Here is a 25,314-nt window from a genome sequence, read left to right on the forward strand (position 1 = left end):
CCACATTCAACTTCTGGCACATCATTAAGGTTCCCCAAAGGCGTACCCTCCGATTTTGCAAAGTTAATCCTATATCCTGAAATAACCCCAAATGAATTAACACATTGTATCAAGTGGGGTACGGAGGTCATCAGGTTCGATAAAAACATCATCCGCATACAGTGTAATCTTGTGTGCTCTCGATCCCATTTCCGGAGCGATTATGAGGACTGATGTTTCTGATGAATGGCCTCTGCCAGCGGCTCTATCACCAACATTAACAACAACGATGAGAGGGGGCAGCCTTGCCAACTACCCCTACCAATCCTAAAATTCCCAGACTTCACCCCGTTGGTGATGATCGCAGCCAGAGGGTGGCGATTTGAAACCTCCACCCACCTGGCAAAGACTCCACCTAACCTAAACTGTTCTAAGACATAAAAAGATACGGCCATTCCACCCGGTCAAATGCTTTCTCTGCATCTAAGGAAATCACCAACCCCTGAATCGATCATTGCTGACAAACATGGACCATATTCTGCAACCTTCTAATATTATTAGAGGACCTACAGCCCCTTATAAAGCCTGCCTGTTCCTCTTTAATAATGTGGGCCAACACCCTTTCCAATCTCAGCGCCAGGATCTTGGACAGAATCTTGAAGTCTGAATTTAATAGAGAGATGGGCCTGTATGAGACACAATCCTCAGGAACCTTCCCCTTCTTAAGAATTAAAAAAAATTAGCTTCTCTCAAAGATGGTGGTAGGTATTCATGCATATAGGAGTGATTGTACATCTCCAACATCGGCCCTGACAGAATCCCTATAAACTCCTTATAAAACTCACCCGGGAGACCATCAGGGCCAGGCGCATTCCCACTCTGAAGTTGCTTAGCTGCCTCCTGTATTTCCTGAACTGTCAAGGGGGCATTAAGGAGAGAGGCCTGTTCCAAGGTTACCCCTGGGAGGTCCAAATTTTTAAAATGGTCTCCATTTTAGCCCTCCTGTCCTCGCAACCTTCAGACCAATAGAATTCAGAGTAAAAGCTCCAAAAAGCCTCATTAATCTTTTTAGCATCGTATGTAAGGACCCTGGGTTCATTGCTGTGGGAGACTGCCTCGGCTGCCTCGGCGGCTTTCAACCACGTCTCAAGTAGACGCTGCTGTTCCTCTTTCTGTCATTTTTGGCTAGCCGAATAGGAAATAGCTAATCCCCTAGCAAAGGCCTTAGCAGTCTCCCACAGCATAGGATTGGGGAGCACACTTTTTCCTCGTGAGGTACGCTAAATACTTCCCTGGCCTATCCCCATATTCGAACAGCCTTAGTTTAGCAAAAGCAAGTTCTTTCTTTGTGTTTTGTGTCAGTATTGAATTCAAGGCAGCCCGGAGGGCCGTGATCCGCTGTAGCTTAGTCACCGAAAGCCATGCAAAAGGTGCTGCCTCGGCGGCTTTCAACCACGTCTCAAGTAGACGCTGCTGTTCCTCTTTCTGTCATTTTTGGCTAGCCGAATAGGAAATAGCTAATCCCCTAGCAAAGGCCTTAGCAGTCTCCCACAGCATAGACGGACTACTAGCCATTCCTGAGTTGATAGTCAAGAATGTCTGAAACTGCTTCAAAAAGTATTCCACAAATTTGGAATCCTTAAGGAGAAAAGGGTCCAAATGCCAGTGCCGCAAACGTAGCCCTTCACTCTTGCCCTTAACCTCCAAATATACTGCTGCGTGATCAGAAATATCTATATTCCCAATTTTACAACCCATAATCAAATCCAGAAGGGCCAATGGAGCCAGAAAGAGGTCAATCCTCATGTGACATTTATATGGGTTTGAAAAAAAGGTGAAATCCCTGCTGGTAGGATGAAGACATCTCCAAATATCCACCAGCCCCAACTCCCCGCATAAGTCAACCACCTGCTTGGCCTGCGAAGAAATAGTTGGAGGCCCACAAGGCATCCTGTCCACTGTCGGATCCAAAAGACAATTAAAATTCCTTCCCCCTCACTATAATAATGTGCTGTGTTCCAAAAGCACTCAACTTAGAGAAAGCACTAATCAAAAATTTGAGGGGATGCACTGGAGGACATAGACATTTAAAATGCCATATTCCTCCCCATGTATCAGGGCTTTACATATCACAAACCGTCCCTGCTCATCTTTCACCTGCTCTAATAATGTGAACAGAAGATTTTTCTGGATAAGTACCCCACTCTCCTACATTTAGTAGTAAACAATTAAAAGAATACCCGGTCATAACCCCCCTGTTGTAATTTCAGGTGTTCCTCATCATCAAGATGGGTTTCCTGCAACAAAGCAATATCAACCCTTTCCCTCTTAAGGCTAGAAAGTACTTTTTTCCTTTTAACAGGCGAATGATTTCCCTTACTGTTCCAGGTGCGCCATTTAATAAGACACTTAGCCATATCCCCTTTCAGAGACCCTTGAACCCCTCGGAGGGAGAACCCTGCTTACAAAGCGCCGAGCACAAGTAAATAAAGACTCATAGAGTCGAAGAACTATATATACAAAAACTACTCTATCATAACTATAAACAACTATTATTACCAAAAAACTACAAAGAAAACCAACTATAAAACCTTGAATGGAAGACTTTTCCCCTTGCCCATAGGGGGCACTCATCCTACCCATCCCCTCCTTCACAGCTCCTTCAAATCCAGACTATGCCCCAGCCTTAGGCCAGAAAAAAAACAAGGAGATGATCCTTCAATCAACAGAAAAAAGACAAAGTCAGGATGAGCACCCCACCCATCCCTGTCACCCCTACTTGTGACTAAAGGAGAAACAGAACAAACAAAAATAAAGGGGGAGAGACAAGAAAGAACATCCACAAAATTTCCCATCAGAAAATCCAGTTATTGAAAAAAAGGAACAACTTATTCCAAGGTCTTTTCCCCCCTTTCCAAAAAGGAAATTATTAGGAAGAAAGAAATGAATAAAAAAAGGAAGGGAAAACATGGGGAAAGATAGAAAAGAGAACAAACATTAACTATATTCTTCAGGCCAATCCGTCTATTTTAAAGTGTTTACAAAGTTTTAGCTTTATCCGCTGAGTCAAATGTATAAACTGAGTCCTCGTGGCTGAAACGGAGCACTGTGGGGTATCTCATGGAGTACTGGATGCCCAGGTTCCTCAGCCTCCTTTTAACTTCATTGAAGGACTTCCTCTTTCACATTACAGCTGCTGAGAAATCCTGGAAAAACATTATTTTTGACCCCTTGTACAGCAGTGCCTGTGGATCTTTTCTCAGGGATCTGAAGCTTGTATGACTTTTTGCTTGACCTGATACGAGTGGAGGTGCACTAGGACCAAGAAAAGAAAGATTAACCGGGGAGGGATTAGACAACCTTGGCTGACAAAGGAAGTCAGGAAATGTATTAAAGAAAAAGAGAGATCCTATAAAGTGGCTAAGAACAGTGGGAAATCAGAAGATTGGGAAGGATACAAAAGCAAACAGAGGATAACAAAGAGTGTAATAAGAAATGAGAGGATCAAATATGAAGGTAGGCTAGCCAGTAATATTAGAAATAATAGTAAAAGTTTCTTTCAGTACATAAGAAACAAGCGACAGGCAAAAGTAGACATTGGGCACTTCAAACTGATGCAGGAAGCCTAGTGATGGGAGATAAGGAAATAGCAGGAGAACTTAACAAGTACTTTGCGTCAGTTTTCACAGTGGAAGACATGAGTAATATCCCAAAAATTAAAGGGTGTCACGGGGCTGAGTTGAGTATGGTTGCCATTACGAAAGAGATAGTGCTAGAAAAGTTAAAAAGTCTTAAAATTGATAAATCTCCTGGCCCCGATGGGATACACCCTAGAGTTCTGAGAGAGGTGGCTGAGGAAATAGCAGAGGCATTGGTTGAGATCTTTCAAGAGTCACTGGAGTCAGGAAAGGTCCCGGATGATTGGAAGATGGCTGTTGTAACCCCCTTGTTCAAGAAAGGATCAAGGCAAAAGATGGAAAATTATAGGCCAATCAGCTTAACTTCGGTTGTTGGTAAAATTCTAAAATCCATCATTAAGGATGAGGTTTCTAAATTCTTGGAAGAGCAGAGTCTGATTAGAACAAGTCAACATGGATTTAGTAAAGGGAGGTCATGCCTGACAAACCTGTTGGAATTTTTTGAAGAGGTAACAAGTAGGTTAGACCAGGGAAACCCAGTGGATGTGGTCTATCTAGACTTTCAAAAGGCCTTTGATAAGGTGCCACACGGGAGGCTGCTGAGCAAGGTGAGGGCCCATGGTGTTCGAGGTGAGCTGCTGGGATGGATTGAGGATTGGCTGTCTAACAGAAGGCAGAGAGTTGGGATAAAAGGTTCTTTTTCAGAATGGCAGCCGGTGACGAGCGGTGTCCCGCAGGGTTCGGTGCTGGGGCCACAGCTGTTCGCATTATATATTAATGATTTGGATGAGGGAACCGGGGGCATTCTAGCGAAGTTTGCCGATGATACGAAGTTAGGTGGACAGGCAGGTAGTACTGAGGAAGTGGGGAGGCTACAGAAGGATCTAGACAGGTTGGGAGAGTGGTCCAGGAAATGGCTGATGGAATTTAACGTGAGCAAGTGCGAGGTCTTGCACTTTGGCAAAAAGAATAAAAGCATAGACTACTTTCTAAATGGTGAGAAAATTAATAAAGCCAAAGCACAAAGGGATCTGGGAGTGCTAGTCGAGGATTCTCTAAAGGTAAACATGCAGGTTGAGTCCGTGATTAAGAAAGCGAATGCAATGATGTCTCTTATCTCAAGAGGGTTGGAATATAAAAGCAGAGATGTACTACTAAGACTTTATAAAGCTCTGGTTAGGCCCCATTTGGAGTACTGTGTCCAGTTTTGGTCCCCACACCTCAGGAAGGACATACTGGCACTGGAACGTGTCCAGCGGAGATTCACACAGATGATTCCTGGAATGACAGGTCTAACATATGAGGAACGGCTGAGGATACTGGGATTGTATTCGTTGGAGTTTAGAAGATTAAGGGGAGACTTAATAGAGACATACAAAATAATACATGGCTTGGAAAAGGTGGATGCTAGGAAATTGTTTCCGTTAGACGAGGAGACTAGGACCCGTGGACACAGCCTTAGAATTAGAGGGAGACATTTCTTCAGCCAGAGAGTGGTGGGCCTGTGGAATTCATTGCCACGGAGTGCAGTGGAAGCCGGGACGCTAAATGTCGTCAAGGCCGAGATTGATAGATTCTTGTTGTCTAGAGGAATTAAGGGCTACGGGGAGAACGCTGGTAAGTGGAGCTGAAATGCGCATCAGCCATGATTGAATGGCGGAGTGGACTCGATGGGCCGAATGGCCTTACTTCCACTCTTATGTCTTATGGTCTTATGGTCTTATCGGACCGAGCTGGCCTGACCTTGCACTGTAACCCGATAAGCCCTTTCAATTTGCAGCCTGCTGGACTCGATGTGAAGGCCCAAAAACTTCGACAGCCAGCTTTCAAAGAAGCTTGCTGGCTGCTCACCTTCAAGGAGCCCGACAATTCGGAGATTTATCCTCCGACCTCGATTTTCGAGGTCATCAATATGGCCTCGCAAGGCCCGCATCTCTCGCTCCAGCACCTGGATCCAACTGGATGAGGACTCCATCACAGCTTCCGAGGCCTTAGTTTGACCCTTCACCTCCTCCAGCCTCTCCCCGAGGCCCTGGATCTCCTGCAGCATGGTTGCAATAGGTTGGACCTGGGCACAAATCTCCCTACGGATCTCCTCAATCGCAGCCCCAACTTTCAAGGTGAGTTTCTCCATCACCGCAGCCAATTCCTGTGAGTCTGTCAGGTCCCTGGGGGGTTCAGGAGAGACTGCTGCTGCTGCAGTCTCTTGTATGCCTGGTGCTGCTGTTTGCTCGCTCCTTTTCCCTTTGGCATCCTTCCCAATCTCAAATATTCCTGAAGAAGGGCTTATGCCCGAAACGTCGATTCTTCTGTTCCTTGGATGCTGCCTGACCTGCTGTGCATTTCCAGCAACACATTTTCAGCTCCAATCTCAAATATTAACAGGTATGTGTTCTGGAAGGTTTTGAACTAATAATTCCACCACATAAGTTGGCCAGGGATGGCAAAAAGCACCAGTATGCCTTGGCTGTTAGGCAGAGGTGTCCACAGCAGTTCTACAGAATCGCTGCCATCTTGCCGAGTCCTGTTTGATTTCAATCTTACCTCCTTGCCATCTCATCTCAACTTTTAGTGGCCTTTCTTGATATGTTATCCACCTCAAATTAAACTGCAGGGAGGTGTTGGTGAGGGAATAGTCTGAGACAAGGCAAAACATCTCAAATGGTGTGTTATGGAAGACCCACTTGAACAGTATGAGTCACCGCACAATTTATCTGTTAGGCAACCATTTAAATGTTGGAAACATTACCTCCTAACCAAATTTGGAATGCAAGGAGGTCGGTTTCATTTTGCCTGGCAGGAGATGCCAGACCTCATGATTTTTAGGTTTTGCCAAAAATAATACCCAGGGCATTTGAGAAAAAAAAATTGACAATTTATATTTAAGAACAGTACAGAAAATGAGCAATTGACCATGAAATAAGATGGTGTCAGAAGGTCAGATGACTCGTCCTTCCATTGCTGAATATACATTCAAGGCTGGGAGTTAACTTACTTGTCTGGTCAGAACATTAAAATATAAATTGTCTTTTGGAACATTTCATTGAGAAGACATTAAAAATTTGATAGCTTTAAATACCCAAATACCAACAGAAACTGGTACACAATAACCTCACACTTTGTGACGTAAAAAAATTCATTAGATCACAAGAAGATGCAAATTGCCAAGTTTCAAAGCGTGTTGCATATGAGTGCTAACACCAGGGAGCAAGATGGCAGCAGAGTAGGATGCTCCAACTGGAGCTCGTCTGCTCCACCTGTTCTCTTCTTTTTCTCTTTTTCTTCTTCTCTGTGCTTTTCTTCTTCTCTTTCCCTCTCTGACTCCTGGCCTACGGTGACAATTCCTGGCCTCCGGCAAATAGCTCTCAGCCTCCGACAAGTGACGAGTCCCAGCCTCCAGTGACTGACTCACGGTCTCCAACGAGTGACGATTCTAGCCCTTCTGTGAGTGACTCCCAGCCTGGTGCAGCAGCCTCCCGGCGTGTCAACCTCCTACAGCAGCCTTCTGGCACTGGCATAGCGACCTCCCAATCTGGCACAATGGCCTCCTCCCATAGGACCTCCCAGCGTGGTGACCTTCAATCCTCCTGCAGCAGCCACCCTGCGTGGTGTGTCACCAGCTTGGTACGGACAGGAAGCTAGGTGCCAGCATGGTCTGCTGTACTGAACCTTTATCTCTGTAACGCTGGGCATTTTATTTTTGTGTTGTCTAAAATCTTGTAACTAAAGAAGCTGTGCCTAGATACTTTTGTATCTAAGTCAGTGCTTTAATTGATGACATATGAACTTTTCTCTGTAGGCATTGAGTATATGTGACAATAAAGGCTATTCTATTCTAGTCTACCTTCTGTGCCAATACTGTGGTGGGAGTGCTGCTACTATGATATGACAAAAACCAATTTATGATAAGGAGTTAATTCACTCATATTGTTGAGCTCAGTCTCACTTATTAATTGGTCGGTGAGAGGAGGAAACCACACAAAAGGAGATCATCCCAGCAAAGAGTGACTTCAGCCTAGAATCCACTAACAGGCATAAACGTGGGCTAGCCATTTATTTACTGATATGAAGAGCCAAGCCAAATCTTCACGAAAGGTGTTCAACTGCACATCAACTGGAGCAAAGCTGTAGATCTTTTGCTGTGAGCAATAATGTTCATCATCATTTCATTGCAGCCTCCATTTCTGCGATGAACCATAAGTGAATCACTAGGCCAACAATACTTTCAGCTTCCATCTCAAAAAGAGTCAATGAGAAGAGTAATCTTTTAGACTCTTAATTGCTACCTACTTGTGTGTGCATGAGCGCATGCACACATTATTAGATACCCACTTCTTAACCCCCTCAGTGTTTTTTCCTATAACTGCAAATAAGACAATAAGTGTTAAGTTACATTCACGCCACACAAATTCCAGGCAATGACCATCTCTAATAAGAGACAATCTAACCACTATCCCTTAACATTCAATGGTGTTGCCATCATTGAATCCCCCACTGTCAACTTCCTGGGGTTATCATTGACCAGAAGCTGAACTGGACTCACCACATAAACACAGTGGCTATAACAGCAGGTCAGAGGCTAGGAATATTGCAGTGAGTAACTCAACCCCAGACTCCACAAAGCTTGTACATCATCTACAAGGTAGGAGTGGGCTGGAATATTCCCCACTTGCCCGGATGGGTGCAGCTCAAGAAGCTTGACACCATCCAGGTCAAAGCAGCCTGATTGATTCGCACCACATTCACAAATATCCATTTCTGCCAGCATCAATGCTCAGTAGCAGTAGTGTGTACTATCTTCAAGATGCACTGAAGAAATTCACCAAACAGCCTGAGGCAACACCTTCTGAACCCATGACCACTTCCATCTAGAAGGACAAGGGCAGTAGATATATGAGAATACCAACACCTACAAGTTTCCCTTCATGCCACTCGTCATCCTGACTTGAAACTATCTCACTGGTCCTTCACTGTCACTGAGTCAAAATCCTAGAATTCCCTCTCTAAGGGCATTGTGGGTCAACTATAGCATATGGAATCAGCTGTTCAAGAAGGCAGCTCACCACTAACTTTTCAAGGGCAGCTTGGGATGGGCAATAAATGTTGGCCAGCCAATGAGTGAATTTAAAAGAAAACAATTTTCTTTAGCATGCAGTTACATCACATTTCTGTTAAAAAGCTGTAATAATCCAAAGACAATAATAAAACATACCTTCAAACACACACCAAAACATAAGTATAAATTTAAAAAGGGGAGAGTGTCTAGTAGAATCAGAACTTAAAAAACATATTGTTTAATCAGAGTCTTTCTTAAATCCCGAGTTATTATAGTTGAACTTGAGACCATGTCTGTTTAGTTGATGTCTTCTCTCTCAAAAAATAAGGATATTTGTGTGAGCATTGAGTTCTCAGCTAATTGATGTTTCTCAGATTTGTTGTATCAACTGCATTGGCCTTTGCAATACAGAAACTAGAGAGAGAGAGAGAGGAAGTTTTCCAGTCCTATACAAATCAATTTTCTTTTCTTCTCTCTGCTTTCTGCCAAACAGCTACTGAAATATAGTTAATTAGTGTATTCCTGTGTCTGTCTCCATCATTCAAACTGAAGATGACAGCTAGGCTATTGTGTTTGAATGCACGTCTTTATGACAGTAGGTGTTGTGTGTTGGAGGGGTATGGATTGGGGTTGAGTCAATCCTGAGGCAACTGCAGAAGATGAAGGGAACTGGTGGATCCCCAGGGTTCCTTGAGAGGCCCAGAGGAGCACCTTCTAACCCATGAGGAAAATTACCTGAGCGTCTTCTAATAACGGGACTGTTGCTGCCAAGCCAAGCACTAGAAATCATTACTATGATTATCTGTTGACATTGGACTGTGTTACAACTGATATGACTGGACTTCAGTATTTAGAGTTATCTGAGGCTCCTATTTACTGCAGTAGGAGCACTGACACTGCGATTAAGGTGGCTGTATATGCAAATGCATCAGAACTGTACAGTGTCAGTGTTCCAGCACATTATATTTCCTACTCATCCAAATGCCACCAAGTGGGCAGGGCTAGAATCTGGCCTATTGTTTGAGCAATATAGTTTGATCCAAAATTCCTATGTACATGTTTGGATAGGAAATTAATCCCATACTCCACAGGGAGTTAGACTGTAAGGGAACTGAGATTGGACTATCAGTCCCACACTTATAAATGTTTATCCCAATCTATTGTTCATTTTGAGTTATGTTCTCCACTCTGTGGAACACACTTTTAGTGGATTTACTATCTAATCACCTTAGTTTGCAGTTATATTCTTAAATGTAATTTATCAAAATGAACAGTTTAGTTGGATTCAGGAATTCTGAAGACTTCTGCTACATCAGCTTCTATGATCTTACTCTGCTGGAACAACATAGTTCATCTTTTATAACTGTTGCTGATTACTTAGATTCCTGAGACCTGTTCTTACTCAGCACTGCCCCCTCTTAAGGTCAACAATATGTTTACTGTGGTCTGTTTCGGTCAAAGTCATTCACAAATCTCATGGGTTTAGCTGCATTTTGTTAAGTGTTTTACATCAGAACACCCCAAAAAGGAAGTGAGAACATCAGCAATTTGAATGTTGTTCTGTTTTAAATCCTTAACGTACAGCATGACAGATATCCAAGAAAATTGGTGTGGCATATGAAATAATCCAAAGTATCTTGCTGGTGTAGTTGCAGTTTGGCAGCATATAGAGTCAAAGAGTCATACAGCATGGAAAAAGACACTTCAGTCCAACCAGTCCATGCTGAACATAATCCCAAACTAAACTAGTCCCAAACCAAACTAGTCCCACCTGCCTCCTTTTGGCCCATATCCCTCCAAACCTTTCCTATTCATGTATTTATCCAAATGTCTTTTAAAATATTGTAATTGTACCCACATTCACCACTTTCTTGGGAAGTTCATTCCACATGCGAACCACCCTCTATGTAAATACATTTGCCTCTCATGTCTTTTTCAAATCTCTCTCCTCTCACCTTAAAAATGTGCCCCCTAGTCTTGAAATTCCCCATCCTAAGGAAAAGACAACTACCATTAACTCTCTCTATACCCTTCATTATTTTATAAAATTCTATCAGGTCACCTCTCAACCTCCTATGAGGAGAAAGTGAGGTTTGCAGATGCTGGAGATCAGAGCTGAAAATGTGTTGCTGGAAAAGCGCAGCAGGTCAGGCAGCATCCAGGGAACAGGAGAATCGACGTTTCGGGCATAAGCCCTTCTTCAGGACGTTTCAGGCATAAGCAAGGTAAAGAAGGGCTTATGCCCGAAACGTTGATTCTCCTGTTCCCTGGATGCTGCCTGACCTGCTGCGCTTTTCCAGCAACACATTTTCAGCTCTGATCTCCAGCATCTGCAGACCTCACTTTCTCCTCAAAGATTTCAACCTACTGCGAATCCTCTTACAAGGATGCCTTCCTTGAAGAAGCTCTCTTCCTCCCTCTACAAAGATTTCAGTGAGTCCCTCTCTCACTGCATCCCCCCAGGTCATCTCCTCTGCACAGAAGCTCTTCAGCCACATTCCCTAACAGAGTCGCTACCACAGCCATATCTCCTTCCTCAGCACCTGCCTACGATTCCTGAAGAAGGGCTTATGCCCGAAACGTCGATTCTCCTGTTCCCTGGATGCTGCCTGACCTGCTGCGCTTTTCCAGCAACACATTTTCAGCTCTCAACCTCCTATGCTCCAATGAAAAAAGTCTCAGCCTATCCAGCCTTTCTTTACAACTCAAACCTTCCGTACCCAGCAACAGCCTGATAAATCTCTTCTGAACCTGCTCCTGCTTGATAATATTCTTCCTACAAATGGACCAGAACTGGACACAGTATTCCAGAAGAAGCCTCATCAATGACATGTACAACCTCAACATGACTTCCCAACTCCTATATTCAAAGGACTGAGCAATGAAGACAAGCATATCAAATGCCTTTTTAACCACCTTGTCTATACATGACGTAAACTTCAATGAATTATGTTCCTGCACCCCAAGGTCCCTCTGTTCTACAACACTACCCAAGGCCCTACCATTAATTATATAAGCCCTGACCTTGTTTGTTATACCAAAATGCAAAACCTCGCATTTATCCAGATTGAACTCCATCTGCCATTTTCCAGCCCATTCACCCATTTGATTAAGATTCCTTTGTAATCATAGAAAACCTTTTTCACTGTTTACTATGTCACCAGTTTTGGTGTCATCTGCAAACTTACTAACCATGCCTTCTATATTCTCATCCAAAAGGACCCAGAACCAATCCTGCAGAACACTGCTGGTCACAGGCCTCCAGTCCAAAAAGCCACCCTCTACTATTACTCTCTATCTCCTGCCAATTTTGTATCTAATTGGCAAGCTCACCCTGAATCCCATGTGACCTATTTTTTACTGATTAGTCTACCATGTGAAACCTTGTCAAAAGCTTTACTAAAATCCAAATAAACAATTTCTATTGCACTGCCATCATCAATCTTTTTGGTAACTTCCAAAAATCTCAAGTTTGTGAGGCACGATTTTCCTTTCATAAAACCATGCTGACAACCCTAATCAATTTTTGCCTCTATAATTGTCCATAAATCCTAACTTTTATAATCATCTCCAACAATTTGCACACAACCAAAGTCAGACTCACAGTTTCCCCAATTTCTGCTTAGAACCTTTCTTAAACAAAGTTACAACATAAGCCACCATCCAGTCATCAGGCACCTCACCCATAGTTATAGATGATGCAAATATTTCTGCAGGGGGTCTCGGAAATTCCTCTCTTATTTCTCACAATGTTCTGGGATACATTTGATCAGGATAAATCCAGGTGATTTATCCACCTTTTTATTCTCTAAGACCTTCCAAACTTCCTCTTCTGTAATGTGAACTGTTTTTAAAATATCAAAGTTTATTTCATGATGCAGGTTAGAAGCTTGGGATTGTAAAATTTATAGTTCATTATCAAGCATTACATATAGTTAACAGACTCATTAAACCAAAGGGACAGATATTTAAAGCCATTTACTGGTTTCCAATTGCAAACCAAATAAGGTTAAAATGACTGTGTCTGACATTAGCAAGTAGACATTTAATATCTTTAATACGACCTTTTGTTTTTTATCTCAACCAAGGCATTAACTTTTTTATTTTAAATACATTAAACTTTCATCTGCTAATATTTTCAACAACAGTTTTCAGCCCACAGTAGGAGATTGCTGAAAACAGTCAAATTTACAGTTTAAAGGTTTCTGTATTTATTGTGTTGCTGGAAAAACGCAGCAGGTCAGGCAGCATCTAGGGAACAGGAGAATCGACGTTTCGGGCATTAGCCCTTCTTCAGGAATTCCTGAAGAAGGGCTAATGCCCGAAACGTCAATTCTCCTGTTCCCTAGATGCTGCCTGACCTGCTGCGCTTTTCCAGCAACACATTTCCATCTCTGATCTCCAGCATCTGCAGACCTCACTTTCTCCTTCTGTATTTATTGCAAAGGTAAGAGTGGTCATTTAAAACATCCAGATGAACAAGATTTAATATATCTGTTGAGGAAAAGTCAAGCAAATGTGTATCACTTAATAAAATTAATTCTGAAGAAAACACAATATTTTTTAATTTAAATGTTTTAAATTGAAATTTTCAAGTTATCTGCTTCCAACAATGTTGACGACCAACTAATATCACTGCTAGGGAAACCTTTGGAAAAATTTCTGAAGGACAGAAGTCATCTTGACTTAGAGAGGCAAGGATTAATCAAGGATAGTCAGCATGGCTTTGAAAGGAGGAAACTATGTCTAACAGATATGATTGAGTTTTTTAGGGAGGTGGTTAGGCTTATTGATTATTGTGACGCAGTGGATGTAGTCTATAGGACCTTCAGCAAGGCTTATCCAAGGCTATAAATTAAAGAATGGTCAATAAGAGCATTGGATCCAGGACAAGCTGGATCCAACATTGGCTTATTGGCTGGAGAGAGAAGGGAAGGTGAATTTTTATTCTAATGACACCTGCATCCAGCAGACTTGCTATTTGTAGTATACATTAATGAATTGAATTGAATTTATTGTCATGTGTACCGGGCACAGTGAAAAGCTTTGTCTTGTGAGCAATACAGGCAGATCGCTTAGTTGAACAGCACAGATAAGTAAATAATAGGTCATCAGCAGCAAAAACCAAAACATAGGTATAGGCAAATGCTAAGAATTTGTGAGTCCACTCAGTATTCTAACAACAGTAGGATAGAAACTGTTTCGAAACCGGCTGGTGAATGTGTTCAGGCTTCTGTACCTTCTCCTTGGTGGTAGAGGTTGTAGAAAAGCATTGCCAGGGTGGGATGAATCTTTGAGAATGTTGGCGGCCTTTCCTTGACAGTGGGCCTGAAGTGGATTCTATAGATGGAAGGTTGACCTTTGTGATTGTCTGCGCCGAGTTCACCACTCTCTGATCTACACACGAATGTGAGAAGTTTGAAATCAGTTTGCAGATGACACAAAAATTGATGGTGTTGTAAATCACAAGGAGGAAATCCCCCTGAGTTGTAAATATCTTAGTAACTGTTCTTTGTTTTTTTTAACGTTTTCCCCTTGCCCACTAAATAGGCAAAAGTGAGGACTGCAGATGCTGGAGATCAGAGTCTAGATGAGACTGGTGCTGGGAAAGCACAGGAGGTCAGGCAGTATCCGAGGAGCAGAACAATCGACATTTCGGGCAAAACTCCTTCATCAGGAATGAGGCAGGGAGCCTCCAGGGTGGAGAGATAAATGGGAGGGGTGGTGGGGCAGGGGAGATGGTAGCCAAGAGTACAATAGGTGAATGGGGGTGGGGATGAAGCTGTTAGGTCAGAGGGGAGGGTGGAGTGGGTAGGTGGGAAGGGAGATTGGCAGGTAGGACAGGTCATGGGGACGGTGCTGAGCTGGAAGGTTGGAACTGGGGTGAGGTGGGGGAAGGGGAAATGAAGAAACTGGTGATGTCCACATTGATGCCCTGGGGTTGAAGTGTTCCGAGGCGGAAGATGAGGTGTCCTTCCTCCAGGTGTTGGGTGGTGAGACAGTGGCGTTGGAGGAGGCCCAAGACCTGCATGTCTTCAATAGAGTGGGAGGATGAGTTAAAATGTTCGGCCACGGGGGCGGTAGGGTTGAGGGTGCGGGTGTCCCGGAGATGTTCCCTAAAGCGCTCTGCGAGAAGGTGTCCAGTCTCCCCAATGTAGAGGAGACCGCATCGGGAGCAACGGATACAATAAATGACATTGGTGGATGTGCAGGTGAAACTTTGAGGGATGTGGAAGGCTCCTTTGGGGCCTTGGATAGAGGTGAGGGAGGAGGTGTGGGCACAGGTTTTGCAATTCTTGCGGTGGCAGGGGAAGGTGCCAGGACAGGAGGGTGGGTTGTTGGGGAGCGTGGACCTGACCAGGTAGTCAGGGAGGGAACGGTCATTGTGGAAAGCAGAAAGGACTGGGGAGGGCAATATATCCCTGGTGGTGGGGTCCGTTTGGAGGTGATGGAAATGTCGGCGGATGATGCGGTTAATGCGAAGGTTGATAGTGTGGAAGGTGGGGACCAGGGTATTCTGTCCTTGTTGCATTTGAAGGGGTGGGGTTTGAGGGCGGAGGTGCGGGATGTGGATGAGTTGCGTTAGAGTGCATGTTCAACCACGTGGGAAGGGATATTGCGATCTATAAAGAAGGAGGCCATCTGGTGTGTTCTGTGGTAGAACTGGTCATCCTGGGAGGAGATACAGCGGAGGCAGAGGGATTGGGAGTACAGGATAGCATTTTTGCAGGAGGTAGGGTGGGAGGAGGTGTAATCCAGGTAGCTGTGGGTTTGTAAAAAATGTCAGTGTGAAGACGGTCATCATTGATGCAGGTGGAGAGGTCCAGGAAGGGGAGCGAGGTGTCAGAGATGGTCCAGGTGTATTTAAGGTCGGGGTGGAATGTGTTGGTGAAGTTGATGAACTGCTCAACCTCCTCGCGGGAGCATGAGGTGGTGCCAATGCAGTCATCAATGTAGCGGAGGAAGAAGTGGGGAGTGGTGCCAGTGTAACTACGGAAGATGGACTGTTCTACATAGCCAACAAAGAGACAGGCATAGCTGGGCCCCATGCGGGTGCCCATGGCTACCCCTTTCATCTGGAGGTAGTGGGAGGATTCGAAGGAGAAATTGTTAACGGTGAGGGCCAGTTCAGCCAAACGAATGAGAATGTCGGTGGAAGGGTACTGGTGGAAACGTCAGGAGAGGAAGAAACGGAGGGCTTGGAGGTCCTACCTGCCAATCTCCCTTCCCACCCATCCACTCCACTTCCTCTCTGACCTATCACCTTCATCCCCACCTCCATTCACCTATTGCACTCTTGGCTACCTTCTCCTCAGCTCCACCCCCCCCCCCCACCCCTCCCATTTATCTCTCCACCCCGAAGGCTTTCTGCCTCATTCCTGATGAAGGACTTTTGCCCGAAACATCAATTTTCCTGTTCCTCGGATGCGACCTGACCTGCAGGAGGTAGGGTGGGAGGAGGTGTAATCCAGGTAGCTGTGGGTTTGTAAAAAATGTCAGTGTGAAGACGGTCATCATTGATGCAGGTGGAGAGGTCCAGGAAGGGGAGCGAGGTGTCAGAGATGGTCCAGGTGTATTTAAGGTCGGGGTGGAATGTGTTGGTGAAGTTGATGAACTGCTCAACCTCCTCGCGGGAGCATGAGGTGGTGCCAATGCAGTCATCAATGTAGCGGAGGAAGAAGTGGGGAGTGGTGCCAGTGTAACTACGGAAGATGGACTGTTCTACATAGCCAACAAAGAGACAGGCATAGCTGGGCCCCATGCGGGTGCCCATGGCTACCCCTTTCATCTGGAGGTAGTGGGAGGATTCGAAGGAGAAATTGTTAACGGTGAGGGCCAGTTCAGCCAAACGAATGAGAATGTCGGTGGAAGGGTACTGGTGGAAACGTCAGGAGAGGAAGAAACGGAGGGCTTGGAGGTCCTACCTGTCAATCTCCCTTCCCACCCATCCACTCCACTTCCTCTCTGACCTATCACCTTCATCCCCACCTCCATTCACCTATTGCACTCTTGGCTACCTTCTCCTCAGCTCCACCCCCCCCCCCCACCCCTCCCATTTATCTCTCCACCCCGAAGGCTTTCTGCCTCATTCCTGATGAAGGACTTTTGCCCGAAACATCAATTTTCCTGTTCCTCGGATGCGACCTGACCTGCTGTGCTTTTCCAGCACCACTGTAATCTAGCACCTGAGATCTCAGCTTGATTCGGAGGTTCATTTGCTCTCTAGCCAAACCTTGATTCAGGATCACCCCTACAGTTCAATTTGTAACAACCAAGTATTCAAGTTTCCAGCTCCACGCAGCTTCTAGTTCTGCACTTCTTTAGGTTTGAAATGCTTTTAGCATTAAAGGTAGATTTTGCCTTCTAGAATCTTGCCAGGTATTACTTTTCTGCAAGCTTCTGGTCTGTTTATGTCTTTAGCTGCTGGTTGACTGCACAAGTCACTCTGAGAAAGTGTGACCATAATGTAAATTTACTGTTATTCTTTGGGATCTACAGATCCCACTTTGTCTAGCCTGGTAGGGGAAAAGCACAAGGTAGTGTATCAAAAGGAGTCATGGAGTCTTGTCTTAAATAGTGTGTAGTTTATTGCATGACAGCGATCAGGTATGAAGTGTCTTGGTATGATAGACATCATAAGCCTATGGGGAGATCCACATAGTAGGTCTATTTCCTTCTGAAATCCAGAGCTGTTCTCCCACCAAGACCTTATGACATAATATTGGTAGAACTTGTTTGTAAATTTCTTGATTGAGTGAAACAATTGAAAATCTCCAATGGCTTTCAAATGCAAGTTTTGACATCTGATTCCATTGTTGTGCACCTCATTGGCTAAGTCCATGAAAAAATGTGCATATTGCACTCACTTAGCTTTGGGGAGTATTTCCTTGTCAGAGTTCATATTCATTCACTGTGGGCCGAATATTTCCACAATTGGTTGTAGCTCAGTGCTTCTGTGTCTATCTGAGAGTTGGTACTTCTTTTGCATGTCTTCTGTATCTGTACTTATACGGCAGATGACTTATACAAATATTAAATCCCCAAATTCTGCAGTGATTCATGCAATATCCAATTTAGTAGGAGGTCTCAATTGCAAAATTAATGCGAAAATTTAAACTTACGTCACACCAACAAGCTGTATGGCTTCCTGCTGCTCCTGTTCAGAATCACGATCATTCTAAACACTTAGCTGGTAAGAGGTAACCAATATACTTCAAACATTTGAATGTTTAATTTCTGTTGCCAAGTAGCTTTGAAAAGTCAACAAAAGTCAGCACCACTGACAACTGCTAAATATCTACTCATGCAAATTCTGTTCCAGCATAAAACAGTGCTCTTCTTGAACTCTTACTGTCAACAGCAATTCTAATTTGTGTGGAATTAATGGTAATACCACACCATGTGGCAGGAATTCTTCAGCATCATGTTTTGACATTGAAATGTTTTGTTCAAGTTGTTATTTATTTTACCCAAATGCAAAGAAGCAAGGTGAGAGTGATGATTTATGGCACCAAGATTACATTTGACTGAGCACAGCATCAAGGAGCCCTTGCAATGCTAGAATCAATGGGAGGTGGGCAAAAACCCTACACTGGTTAGGGCCAAATGAAGATGGCTTAGGTCAGTCATCTCAGCTCCAGGACTTCTCTGTAGAAGTTCCTCAAGGTATCATTTCTAGGCCCGAATATCTGCCTCATCAATGACCTTCCCTCCATCATAAGGTCAGAAATAGGAATGTCACTCATGATGGAACAATATTCAGTACCATGTGCGACTCCTTAGATGCTGAAGCAGTCCATATCTGAATGCAACTAGACCTGGAGAACATTCAGGCTTGCACTGATAAGTGGCAAGTAGCATTTGTGCCTCACAACTGTCAGGTAAAGTCCATCTTCAGCATGAGAGAATCTAACCATCATCCCTTGATGTTCAAAGACATTATCATCACTGAATCTCCCCATCATCAGCATCCTGCAGGTTACCATTGACCAGAAACTGAACTATCAAGACACAAATCAGGATTGTGATGAAATACTGTCCAGTTGTCTGGATCAGTATAGCTTCACTAGCAACACTAAAACAGCTTGACACCATCCAAGATAAAGCAGCCCATTTGATTAGCATCACAAACATCCACTCCCTCAGCCACTGACACGTTGTTCAACCACCTTTTCTGGAAAAGAGTTCCAAAGGCTCATGACTGTCTGAGAGAAAAAAAAGCCCTCCTCTCCATTTTAAATTCTTTTTTTAAAACAATGACCTCGAGTCAGTATGCTGCACAGACCCATGTGGTGGGATACTTCTGTGCGTATTGTAGGGCATCTCTGTAGTTGTCTATCGTGTGTTTCAATAGCGCAATAATGTACTCAATGTTAACTTATATACAAATATAGTTTCAAAATAGGATTATACAGTGGCATGAGCATGTAGCATTTCATCCAAGTTTCAAAATGGAGATTGCCAGTAGAGGAGCATTGACTAAAACTTTTATACCTTTGGCCAGATTGTCCTACAGTCCCTCTCCCAGTAAAGTGGCAAGGTGTTGAAATTCTTCCAAGTCCATGGCCATCAGTTAGACAGGAAGCTCCATCCCTTTCTCTGTACTTGACTCTGCAAAGTTTGGAAAAGTATCTCCTCTGACTATCACTAATTATGGGTTTTTTGGAATTCTCACATCTTAAATCACTCCAGTACCTGCTGGAATCATCTAGGCCAATACTTCAGTGCTGTCCAATTCAATGTGAAAGATCCCAGGTGCTGTTTGAAGAAATTTTACAATGAACTGGCCAACATTTACCTCTCAACCAGGATCCTCAAAACAGATTTAAATTGTCATTGCTGATATTGTCATTTGTGGAATCTTAGTTTGTGTAAATTGGCCTGCTGTGTTTTTCTAGAAAACAATTATGCCTGCCCTTCAAAATGGCCCACCTCTCTTGTTTCACCTGGAACTCTGATGGCTGGTTCAGGAGCTAATTGTTTTCTTCATCTTCAAATTTGCTTCTATCCATTCAACTATCTCAGCCCTCGGCAAAAGTGACGACTGCAGATGCTGGAAATCAGAGTCTAGATTAGAGTGGTGTTGGAAAAGCACAGCAGGTCAGGCAGCATCCGAGGAGCAGGACAGTTGAAGGGCTTTTGCCCGAAACATCGATTTTCCTGCTCCTCGGATGCTGCCTGACCTGCTGTGCCTTTCCAGCACCACTCTAATCTATCTCAGGCCTCGACCTATCCTATATTCACCACTAAATCAGTTATTGATACCAACCTCTCTTACATCTCCCCAGGCCACTTAAGTGTGAACCAGAACACCAGAACTTCTCCAGGATATTCTTCCCTGATCTGACTCATCAATTTCTATGGCAAAGTTACTGCTTTCCACTTACTCCTCTCAACCCCAGCTCTGAGTTTTTGAACTACCCATCCTCAGCCTATTTCTCACCAGTAAAATCAACTTGGGCACTGTTCAGTCTTTCCAAACTTCAACTGTCATTCCCTCCTTACAAAGTGCACACTGAATGCTTTCATGTTAATGGAGTCTTTAAATGTCCACCTCGCTGCCAATAATTCTGAGTGTTGGAGCTTAACATTTTAGGTTTAATGTTTTATAGAAGTCATCTGAAACATTAACCCACCTGTTCTCTTTCAGACTGACCTGCGTTTCATTTTCTGTGATTATTTTAAGATGAGATAGCGCTGTTTGTTGTCCATTGGCAATACTCCATGACACCTTCACTAAATCAAGTCAACCTGCATTTTCAAGGCAGCACTCTAACACGACAATATTTTTTTTTGTTTTAAACCATAGGTAAACTGTGCTCCACTGAGGGCAGAGAGCTGATGAATGAAGAAGATGACCTTGAGACAATATCAGATACACATTCTATCGACATGTTGGCACACACATCTGTTGGTTGGATACGAAACCCCTCAAAGAGAACAACACAAATCTCACCAGAAGGTACTTTTATTATTGTAGTACCAATGTTAAGTACTAGTTTTCAGGGAATAGAGAAAGGCCCAGATTGTGACAGGTTCAGTTTGAATTTGGGCCTACACTTGGAAAAAATAATTAGCAATTGAAGAAAGACACCAGTGAAACAACTTTGCAACAGACACATGCCATTGATGGTGAGCAAATGGATTGAACAACAAACAAAAACAAACTAGACTGCATACCACCTAAAACTGCATATAGTCTTCCAGCATGGAAGAGGCCTTGCAATGCTTTCATTCTCAGTATTTGGATGCTGTTGATCCTCTTGCTGTTGTTTTTATTATTGCTCTTGCAACAAGGTGGAGTAAAATGTATTAAGTTACTCACTTTCTGTACTTTGAATCTAAAAGTAGAACATTTTTTAAAAATGCATAAAACCTGCATATTTTATTGTCCAGAGGTACTTGAATGTAATTGTGCGAGGAACACAAAGTTATCAGATGCATCATGCATTTAGGAGGGCAAAAGCCATTTTTGCCTTTATTGAAAGGAGATTAAAGCATTAGAATGAAGTAATTATGAAAAGAGGCTGTATAGGCAGAAGTTGCTTTCTTTGGAGCAGGAAATGCTGAGAAGGGACCTGACTGAGGTGTAAAAGATTGTGAGGGGCACGGACATGATGGTTAAGAAGCAGCTATTTCCCTTAGTCAAAGGGTCAAGAATAAGGGGCATAACTTTAAGGTGAAATGTAGGAGATTTAGAGAGGATTTGAGAAAACTCTTTTTCACCCAGAGAGTGGTGGGGTCTGGAATGCACTAGCTTGGAGGGTAGGAGAGGCAGGAAACCTCACAACCTTTAAAACACTTGTGGATGAGCACTTGAAATGTTATAACATTTGAAATGTTATAATGTGGACCAAGTGTTGGAAAGTAGATGGGTCACTGCAGAATCGATGGGCCAAAAGGCCTCTTCCATGCTGGAAGATTATATGCAGTTTTCATCTCCATATTTAAGAAAGGGTCTATTTACTTCAGAAATAGTAGAATGAAGGTTCATTAGATTTGTCCTTGTGATGAGAGAGAGGGATGTCAAATGAAAAGACACTGAGAAATTTCTCTAGGCTTGAGAAGAATGAGAGGGGAAGGGAGATTGCAAGATACACAGTGACAGGTTGTTTTTCTTGTCACAGAGAGATTGCAACCAATGTTCATTAGACTTTATAGGGACTGGCAGGACTGTCCTATCAGAAGAGATTGCTTTCACCACGTATATATTTGCTAGAGCAAAGCAGATGAGAGGGGATCTGATCGAAATCTAAACAATTCTGCACAGACTAGATGCAGGGAGGATGTTTTTGCTTATTGGAAGTCAACAACCAGGAGTCACAGTCTCAGGATATGTATAGACAGACCATTTAGAATAGAGATGTAGAAAAACAATGGTCACTCAAAGGGCAGTGAACCTGGGGAATTCTGTACCACAGAAAGTTCTGGAGGCCAAGTCACTGATATTGTAGATATTCAAGAAGTATATAGATAATTATTTAAATTTTAAAGGCATTAAGGGTTATGGGAGAAAGCGAGAATGTGGCATTGAGATGGAGGATTAGCCATGACCATATTGACCATATTAAAGGGCCGAAGGCTCCTATCTTCTATCTTTCTGTCTTGTTTCCCCTGGTTGGGGTATTGAGAACATGAGGCCACACCAACAGAATAAAGTGCTGCTCATTCAGCACTGAAAAGTGCTATAGCTTTTGAAGTTCTGAATCTTTGAAATTCTGAACTCCAGGGGCTTTTGTGCTGCATTGCTGATTTAATTTAAATTTAGTTAAGAGTATTTTTAAACTTCTAGCAAATCCTATGATTTGGAAACATGGAGTTGAGGCTGAAGATCAGCCCTATTGAAGATAAAGGGGACTCAATATTAGATTACATTACAGTGTGGAAACAGGCCCTTCGGCCCAACAAGTCCACACCGCCCGCCGAAGCGCAACCCACCCATACCCCTACATTTACCCCTTATCTAACACTACGGGCAATTTAGCATGGCCAATTCACCTGACCTGCACATCTTTGGACAGTGGGAGGAAACCGGAGCACCCGGAGGAAACCCACGCAGACACGGGGAGAACGTGCAAACTTCACACAGTCAGTTGCCTGAGTCAGGAATTGAACCCGGGTCTCTGGCGCTGTGAGGCAGCAGTGCTAACCACTGTGCCACCATGCCGCCCCATGCTTTCGTCCTGCTCCTATTTCTTTTGGTCCCATGTTCTTGTGTTCCATGTGAAAAGAAACTGATCTGAGAAGAGTTTCAATATAAGCTCATTCCGATTAATTATGAGCATAAAGAAATTTCTCTTGCCCAGTATGACCAAATGGCCAACATCACTTCAGATGCCTTTTGTATGGCCCACTTTATATTCAGCTCTCTTTAAATCTGACCAGGTGATTAACACAAGAAATTCTTACCCACCGTCTTAGGAGGCACGTTTTGCAAACCAATTCTGTATCTCTTCTTACAGTATGTGTTTCATTCAGATGCCAGTTTTCATTCCATCACTTGGCCCATGGTGGAAATTATTTTCCGTGTGATACAGACAAGGGGTTATACACTTTACATGGCAATACCTTCTTCGTCCTGAAGTATTATTCATTGAAAGGAATAGATATAATTTACTATGGTGAGGCAAAAATCTATAAAATGTTTTGTTTGACACTCAAGATTGCATTAAGAACTCCCTAACTTTAATTCTGGGGAGCAATGGATGATTATATCCCAGCTTTGCCAATTAAGATAAAATGTATAAATAGTAAAGAGTGTCTAAGAAAGACAAATGGACAGTGAAAGCAACATTAATCAAAGGAAAAGACATTTTTATGAGCTTGGCTTGAATTCTGTCCATTTTAAGAGCTTCTAAATATATGGCGAGAGTTTAACAGTCAAGAAAACATAAGCATAAACTTACACTTAAAGCAGTTGTCAAGGAAGTGGAAGCCCATAGAATCCAAGGCAAAGTAGCTGGATCCAAAATTGACTGGAAGGCAGGATGATCAGAGGATGTTTCTATAACTGGGTCTCTGTTTCCAATAGGGTCCCTTCTCTGTTTCCAATAGGGTCCCTTTGGTTCATTACTGGGGCCCTTGCTGTTTATGGTGTACATCAATGATTTGAACTTCAGTGTAGGAGGTACGATAGTGAAGTTTGCAGATGACACAAAAGTTGATAGGGTACTGAATATTGAGGAGGATAGTCATAAACTGCAGGAGGATTTCAATCGTTTTCCCAGAGTTGAAATGTTTAATATTAGAGAGCTAGCATTTAAGGTAAGGGGCAAATATTTTACAAAGAGAGTGTTAGGAGTCTGAAACATGCTACCAGAGGTAATAGTAGAGGCAGATACAATAGGGGTATTTAAGGGGCTCTTAGATAAATACATGAATATACAAGGAATGAAGGGATATGGACCAAGGGCAGGCAGAAGAGATTAGTTCAATTTGACGGTGGGGCTGAAGGCCCATTCCTGAGCTGTACTATTCTGTGTTCTATATTCAATGTTCAATGTACAGGGGAACAATGTAATGGGCGGGCACTATTTCGTTCAGATAATTGATTATTCAGTTAATTGATTAAATGCCTTTCCTCTGGGGCTCGGAGTTTTTAAATGCAGCTCCCTGTTCAGGAGTCTGCAGCAGCACACAGTGCACGAGCCTCCGCCCTCAACTCCGTGGAACCCCACCCCCCACCCCCACATTCGTCCAACACCACCCCCCCACCCCCTACACCGTCCAACGCCACCCCCAGCCCAACCCTGCCCCCTCACCCCCAACGCCACCCTCCACCACAACCCCACCCCCAACCCATCCCCTCGCCCCCAACACCGTTCAATACCACCCCCAACACCGTTCCTGCACCTAACCCCATCCAACACCACCGCACAACCCCGTCCACTCCCGCCCCCCCCATCGCCGGGGCAGCTGGACTAGACGCCAACAACAAGACTGCTGCTGCTGCTGCCTTTGTGGGGTAAGTCTCCAAATAGCACACACACGCAGCCACAGCCACACACACAACTTTTTACTGCAACCTTTTTGACAGGTTCCACCTTTGCCCTGTACAGGACAATGTTCAAGAGATTATCTGGTGATGGGATTGGGAGGTGTGTTTAGGGTACCCCCTCCCCCCCCCCCCCTTTGTAGAACCCCAGAGAAAGTATGGGGACAGAGAGAGGGCGGGCAGACAGTCATTTGGGGACTGGTATTCAGATCATTGATATTCAGATAATCGAAGTTCCTCTGTACTGGTCATGTGGGCAAAGCAGTGGCAAATGGAATTCAACCTGGATGTGTAAGGTTGGGAGGGATAACGAGGCCTGAAGGCATCCCTTAAGAAATGCAACATAAATGTCAACACATGGGAGGCACATCGTTCAAATGAAACTGACACGGAGAAACTTCCTATATAAAGAGAAACAATCCTTTGAGAACACCTGGAGGGAAGAGGAAGTATGGAAAAAAGAACCAGAAAAAGGAATGCCACAGACATCAAGACCAAGGACCAGTTCCACTTCCCAGCAGCACCTGCTATCTGTGTGGTCAAAGTTGCGGCTCTAGGATCAGGCTTATCAGCCACACAACAACTCACAGAGCCCATGACCAGAGACATGGTTTTTCCTCGGTGGACAGTCATATTTGTCAGTGAAT

The 25,314-nt window shown here is 43.7% G+C and overlaps 1 protein-coding gene across 1 annotated transcript in view; it reads left to right on the forward strand.

Moving 5' to 3' along the window:
• The window catches only part of trpn1 (transient receptor potential cation channel, subfamily N, member 1), a 221,800-nt gene that overhangs the window by 187,954 nt on the left and 8,532 nt on the right, over positions 1-25,314 (forward strand). Inside the window, exon 27 of the mRNA XM_087986636.1 lies at positions 20,483-20,635. Within this exon, the coding sequence (XP_087842762.1) occupies positions 20,483-20,635 (153 nt within the window). The remainder of the gene's footprint in view (positions 1-20,482; positions 20,636-25,314) is intronic.

The sequence above is a fragment of the Chiloscyllium plagiosum genome, unplaced genomic scaffold (genome assembly GCF_037043375.1).
Source record: "Chiloscyllium plagiosum isolate Xiang-an unplaced genomic scaffold, Cpla_swu_hap1 HiC_scaffold_4, whole genome shotgun sequence".
Classification (NCBI taxonomy): Eukaryota; Metazoa; Chordata; class Chondrichthyes; order Orectolobiformes; family Hemiscylliidae; genus Chiloscyllium; species Chiloscyllium plagiosum.